Below are 7,317 nucleotides of genomic sequence, written 5' to 3'. Positions count from 1 at the left end.
AATAATATAATTAAAAAATTGAAAAAAAAAAAAAAAAAAAAAAAAAAAAAAAAAAAAAAAAAAAAAAAAAAAAAAAAAAAAAAAAAAATATAAAAAAAAAAAAAAAAAAAAAAAATATAAAAAAATTTTTTTTTTTTTTTTTTTTTTTTTTTTTTTTTTTTTTTTTTTTTTTTTTTTTTCTAGGTATGTATGCACCGTGTGATGAAAACAGCATTATAGGAAAGTTTCGAGAATTTTATAGTTTGAAAAATGTAAACTATCAAGAGCAAATTGAAAATATGTCCTTATTTAGGGAACAAGCTTATTATATCAATTCTATTATAGAAGAAATAAAAGAAAATTATTCTGTTGATAAAAGACCAACAAGAGAAAAGGAAATTTTTATTGTCCTCGATGAACCATGTATAGCAACCACACCGGTTGATAATGCAAGTAAGGCATATATAATAAAAAAAATAAAATAATAAAAATAAATAAATATAAATATATATATATATATATATATATATATGTATGTATGTGCATATGTATAATTATTTATTATTTACTAATATTTTTTTCCTTTTTTGTTCCAAATATTTTATTTAGTTATTATAAGCGCTGTTTCAGATTACCTGAAAAATTATTGTGGAATTATAATTACACATAACTACGATTTATTAAACAAAATATGCCAGAGCGAAAACATGGTTTTTAAAAGAATTAGTAAAGATATTAACTACCTGAAAGAACAAGATAATAAAATAGTTGGTAAATTAGAAGACGGTATTTGTAAAAACAGTGAAGCCTTAGAAACATGTAGATATACAAATATCGATCCACATGTTTTAAATTTATTAAATGTATATGAAAAAAAATATAAGTTTATTCATAATTTAAGTAATACACTATATACCAAATTTTTAGAATATATTCAATATAGAAAAGATGGGAAGTGTCTCAATGACTTTTTTGATCAATATATAAATGATATAATAAAACAAAAGTATGATAAACATGAAATACAATATAATACCCCTAGGAATATGGAAAATAATTATAATAGTTATATTTCAAGTGATCAAAAGAATTATATATCAGAAAATCACAAATATGATTATAATTATGATATGGATTACATAAAAGATAAAGAATTAAAAAATATAATAAATTCTAATAATAATATACAAGAATTTTTAAACAATTATGATAAGACAAGAATACATAATGATAATCCAACTAATAATAAACTAGATCCATATGATAACTCAATAGTTTATGATGATAAACTAAATGTTATAATTAAAAAAATTGAAGAAGCGTCAAATAAGAAGGTTATAAAAATAGGAATGAATGAAGAAGTACCTATTTATTATAAAAATAAAAGTATTGTATATATTTTATGTATTTTTTCAAAAGATGAAAATGATCCATATTTTTATATAGGTATAAGTGATAATATATCAGAAAGGATAAAATGTCATACAAGAAATTTATTAAATAATAAAAATCTTTTAAAAAATCCAAAGAAAAATAATCTATTAAATTATAAATATGATTGGACTAAATTCTATATTTTACTTTTTCATGTTGATAATAAAATGGTTGCATCGAAATATGAAAAGGAGCTTTCGAATTTGTTGAAGAATAATTATAACATATTATCTAAATAAATATTATAAATGAACATAAAAAAAAAATGTATGTTTCATTTTTTATTTTTAATTTAACAATTTTTTTTTTTTTTTTTTTGTTAAATGGTAGATTAATAATTTTGAATAGTATTAATTTTTGAAATTTTTAATATGACCTATAATTATATATTTTTCTAAACAATTATAATACTTTTTAATTTGTTAAATTATTAATATGTGTATAATTGATGTCATCCATTTGTGCATATTCTATTAAAACAGAAAAAAAAAAAATAAAATAATATAATATAAATAAAAACACACACAATGGTACATACATATATATATATATATATATATATATATATATATATATATATGTATATGTGTACATTTATTTATTTATTTATTTATCTATAATGTATAGCCTTATGGATAATAAGTTTCATTTTTCACAAATAGTATATTTCCGAAATATAGTGCGCGCACTCATGATCAAAACATTTTTGAACAAAGAGTTTTTTCTTATAATTATAAATTATATATATATGATTTGATTTATGTGACCTATTTTTATTTTTACAAAATTTATTATCTTTCAAACTAATAATATATTCTTCATTATTTGATGTAAATGAGTGTACGAAATATTTTATTAAAAGAGATAAATCATCTTGACGGATTTCTTTAGAAAAAACATTTTTATATTCATTTAAAAGATCTATATAGAAATTTTCACTTTTTAGGAATAAATTATTGTAACTATCAAGATCATATTCATATATGTTTTTTTTTTTTTTTGTACATATAGTATTATATTTATTTGAACCTTTTAATTGTACATTATTATTTATATTAATATAATTTTTGTCTTCAATTTTTAAATCACACTTTGTATTATATGTTGGTTCATTTTTATCATTCTTCTCTTTTTGATTTCGATTTGGTTCGTTATTTTTATCTTTGCTTTCATTTTCCTTCTCAAAAATATTTGAAAGTTGACATATTTTCTTCGAATTTTCTAAAGAGAATTTTTCTTCAAAAATATGTTCATTTTCTTCATTATATTTCTTCATATTAGAATTATCCTCCTTTATATAATTTTCAAATGCCATATTATTATATATTCGAACGATCTTATAAAAATAATCTTTTTTGATTTCATTCTGAAAACAATTGAGATATATTTTATTTTTTCTAAAGTTTTTATATAACTCAAAATTCCAGAAAAAGAGTATTTTTAAAATATTATGAAAATGTTCTAGATTTTGTATTGCATATTTATCAAAGGTATTATTTTTAGGAATACATATATTTTTATGTTTTAATAATTTAAATGAATTATTTGAAGAATTCATATGATTGAATTTAAAATAAACATTTTTTATATTATCATAATTAATATAATGTATATTATGTATATTATGTATATTATTAATATTATGTATATTATTATTATTATTAATATTATGTATATTATTATTATTATTATTATTATTAATATTATGTATATTATTATTATTAATATCATTTATATTGTGTGTATTATTATTATTAATATCATTTATATCATTATTGATTTGTTTCTTTTCATATAAATTTTCAAAATAATAATTCATGGTATTATTCAACAAATTTTTATTACAAAACCTACTTTCATTTATCTTATAATTTACATCACTTTTAAAATAAAAGGTAACTAAACTTTTGAGTATAATATCATTAATATCTGTTTTTTGATATTTCTTCACATTTTTTGTACTTAATAATAATTTATTTTTTTTGTTTTTCTTACTTGAAAAAATTAATCGGAAGTTTCGATTTTTACTATAGACTGAACTATCAATAATACATTTTAAAGTATGAATTTTATTATTATTTTTTTTTCTATATTCTTTGTGTTCATAATTATAAGGTTTTTTTTCAAAAAGTACTATTAGTTCTTCTTCCATATATTTATCATCTTCTATTATAATATTTTTCTTCTCATTTATAAGTAATGAATTCTTTTCTTCATAATTATTATTAGTATTATCACAATCATTTAGTATAAGATCATTTTTGCTAACAAAATTGTTTTTCTTTATATTTAACATATTCATATCATAAACCAAATTCTGATCAGAATTATCTTCTCTTTTAAATGCATATAAAAGTACAATATAATTACAATGTGTTTTTACTCCTTCTTTTAATTTCTCCAAATAATTTATATAATGTGTAATAATATCAACAAGTGAGTTCTTATACAAATGAAAATATCCTTTTGTTTTTTTTTCTTCACAATTATTTCTATTCATATTTTGAATAAAAGGGATTGACATGAAATTGTAATTGATATGTTGAATGTCTGTAACTTCACTAAAGTCGTTTATAATTTTTTGTAAATCATCATCACAATGATTATTTTTATCACAATGATTATTTTTATCACAATGATTATTTTTATCGCAATGATTATTTTTATAACAATGATTATTTTTATCACAATGATTATTTTTATCACAATGATTATTTTTATCACAATGATTATTTTCATCACAATGATTATTTTCATCACAATGATTATTTTCATCACAATGATTATTTTTATCACAATGATTATTTTCATCACAATGATTATTTTCTTCACTATGATTATTTTTATCACTATGATTATTTTCTTTTTCATCATAAAAATGTTGACTTTCCTTATTATTATTATACATTTCATTTGTGTCCACAAAACTTGTATTATTGTTTAATTCCACTAAATCTTCACATTCTATATAAACGGTTGTATGATTAACAAGAAAACAACTTTCACAGTATTTTATATGATCAGATATATGATTTAAAAATAAATCAACGAAGTGTTTTATAGAATTTTCATCATCAAAAAGTAAATAATTTTGTTCATATTCTTGAATATGTTCATTCGGTTTGTTTTTCTTATTTTGTTTATTATGATTTCTTTTGTATTGTTTATTTTTATATTTATCATAAAATGGGTTGCCTGATTTTTGTTCCTTTTCATTTTGTGATATATAAAAATTACAATAATCTATTAAATATTCATAATAATCATTATTAAGTGTGTGTATATTTTTTATTATTATGTGAAAAGATACCTTTTTATTTGTTGAACTATCTAAAATTAAAATATCATTTAAACATATTTTTATGTTAAAATTTGAATACATAAATAAACAAAACTCGATAAGAAAGATAAACAATATAGATTCTTTATTTTCGTAATTATTTATTATGTCATATTCTATATCGAAATATAACCATCGTTTTTCATTAGTTAAGATAAGCTCATATAAATGCATATCAGGATTTCCTTTAATTGAATTTTTGTTGTCTATATCATGTTGTATTTGCTCATTAATTGTATTTTCTTTATTTATATTTTCATTTTTAACAAAATATATTTCATTTAATGACATAGCATAAAAACAATAATATTTTAAAAATGAATAAAATGATTCCAAAATAAAACATCTTTTCCCATTTTCCATTTCTTCTGTGTATATAATTATATCTGTATATCCACTTATACTTTTATCATTTATCAAATCATCATAATATGAAAGAACTTCGTGTTGTTTATAAAAATATCTTTTCTTTATATTTTTTCTATCACATCCTTCATTATGTGTCTTAATTTTTCTTAGTAATTTATATTTCTCAATATTTTCTTCAAATGTGCTTTTGCAGTTTTTCCTTTTTCCATAAAAACTTTCAGGATCTATAGCCATTATGAGATAACATATATTACATATGAATATATAAATATTTGTTACATGTATATTTACTTATTATTTATATAACTCTTAATTTGTTTCGGATTGAAAAAAAAAAAAAAAAAAAAAAATAGATAGATAGCCAATATAAAAAAAAAAAAAAAAATAGACATATATTAAAATATATATTAAAAAAAAAAAAAAATTTAAATTATACACCTTAATCTTACCCTACGTACAATCTTTTGATTTTTTCTAATATTTTCTCATCAAACATTTTATCTTTTATTTCATCTCCTATCTATAAAAAGAAGATACATATACAAATATATGATGTATCTAAATTATACATATATGAAGGATAAATATTTGGATTGTGAAGTATACCTTATATACTGGATTTAAAATGATGAGATCGATAAATATGGTTTTATAAATGTCTTTAAGAAAATTTGATAAATTTGGAATATTTTTATGTGTAATTAAAACAAATTTGTAAGCTGAAAAGGGGGAAAAAAAAAAAAAAATAAATATATATATATATATTTATTTATTTATTTATTTATTTATTTATATTTTTATATATTTATATTACTCTACCTGTTAATGTTTCTACGTAGTGTAATTTATAAAATGGAGTATTGAAACAATTAAAATTTCCGACATGTATATTTTCCTGTGTGTTTATATTATTTTGGGTTTGAATATTTGTATTAATAAGTTTAGGATTTGAATTTGATATAGATTTATATAGATTTTTCAATTTTTTATTTGGTTGTATATTAGAACACAAGTAATTGATGGCATAAATTGAACCTAGTAATAATTTTTCTGTCTCGTTTTTATTTGATTTTTTTTTTCTTTCCTGAGTATTATTATTTTTTAAATCAATACTATATATACACTGGTTTTTATAAAATATATAAAAGTAATAATACATATCACCCCACTTATCCGTTACTTGGGGAATTTTTTCATTTGATAATATCATTTGTAATTATTCAAAATATCGGAATAATAAAGGAACATACCAAAGTATGTAAATGGACTACACATAAAAAAAAAATATATTATTATAACTGATTTATATATATATATATATATATATGTATATATGTATTTATTTATTTATTTCAAAATACATATTTTGATATGATAACATTTTTATATTAAACTTTAATATATCCATAAAAAATAAATATTAAAAAATAACAAAAAATAAAAAATATAAAATAAAAAACAATAATTATACTGGCTTATAATATATACTTGTATGCAATTTAATTATTGTTAACAATTATTCTTTTATATATACAATTTTTTTGTTTATATTATTTTTTAATTATTTTTTTTCTTTTCTTTTCTTATTTTATATTTAATTTATCATTTTATTTTTTTATTTATTTTTTTTTTTCTCTCTTATTTTTAAATATTTTTTTCTTTATATGTACTGAAAGAATTTGTAATATTATTTTAATTTGATGTATAATATATAATATATAATTATATTATATATATATATTATATGTATATAAAGTCTTATTTATATGATACATATATAAAAAATTTGCTATGAAACTTTTATTGAAATATAAAAATATTATTATAAAAAATTCGAACATATAATATATGTATACACAAATTCTACATATTTTTTATTATATATATATATATATATATATATTTTATACACATTCATGTTATTTAAATATATGTAAATATATTCATCACATATATTTTTATGTAACATTTTAATAATTTTTTTATAGAATCTTTTTAATTACTTTTATAAAATGTGCGTCAATATTAATCAAATAAAAATGATGTAATTCTTTTTCTTTTCTTTTATTTTTTTACTTTTATTATTTTTTTTTTTCTTAATTTTTTTTTCTATATATTTTTCATTTTAATTCTATTTATTTCATTTTTTTTTTTTTTTTTTTTTTTTTTTTTTTTTTTTTTTTTTTTTTTTTTTT

At 17.4% G+C, this 7,317-nt stretch overlaps 3 protein-coding genes across 3 annotated transcripts in view; 1 reads left to right on the top strand and 2 right to left on the bottom strand.

Annotated features, from left to right (window-relative positions):
* PRSY57_1404700 (DNA mismatch repair protein, putative) overlaps nucleotides 1–1,652 on the top strand; it is a gene marked incomplete at both ends in the record, with an annotated part of 5,569 nt that extends 3,917 nt beyond the window's left edge. The window contains 2 exons of the mRNA XM_012909664.2: nucleotides 184–432; nucleotides 589–1,652. Of these exons, the coding sequence (XP_012765118.2) occupies nucleotides 184–432; nucleotides 589–1,652 (1,313 nt within the window). The remainder of the gene's footprint in view (nucleotides 1–183; nucleotides 433–588) is intronic.
* Nucleotides 1,653–2,065: 413 nt separating this feature from the next.
* PRSY57_1404600 (hypothetical protein) lies at nucleotides 2,066–5,356 on the bottom strand (the record flags this gene model as incomplete). The annotated part of the gene is made up of 1 exon (XM_012909663.2): nucleotides 2,066–5,356. The coding sequence occupies one exon, from the start codon at nucleotides 5,354–5,356 to the stop codon at nucleotides 2,066–2,068; it is 3,291 nt and encodes a 1,096-aa protein (XP_012765117.2).
* A 211-nt stretch (nucleotides 5,357–5,567) lies between these two features.
* Nucleotides 5,568–6,332, bottom strand: PRSY57_1404500 (trafficking protein particle complex subunit 1, putative; the record flags this gene model as incomplete). Its single annotated transcript, XM_012909662.2, has 3 exons — nucleotides 5,568–5,642; nucleotides 5,729–5,841; nucleotides 5,942–6,332. The coding sequence occupies 3 exons, from the start codon at nucleotides 6,330–6,332 to the stop codon at nucleotides 5,568–5,570; spliced, it is 579 nt and encodes a 192-aa protein (XP_012765116.1).
* Nucleotides 6,333–7,317: the final 985 nt, after the last annotated feature.

Source organism: Plasmodium reichenowi, chromosome 14, assembly GCF_001601855.1.
Source record: "Plasmodium reichenowi strain SY57 chromosome 14, whole genome shotgun sequence".
In the NCBI taxonomy this organism is placed as follows: domain Eukaryota; phylum Apicomplexa; class Aconoidasida; order Haemosporida; family Plasmodiidae; genus Plasmodium; species Plasmodium reichenowi.
Note: the sequence above shows the minus strand (reverse complement) of the source record. Positions and strands in the feature narration are given on the sequence as shown.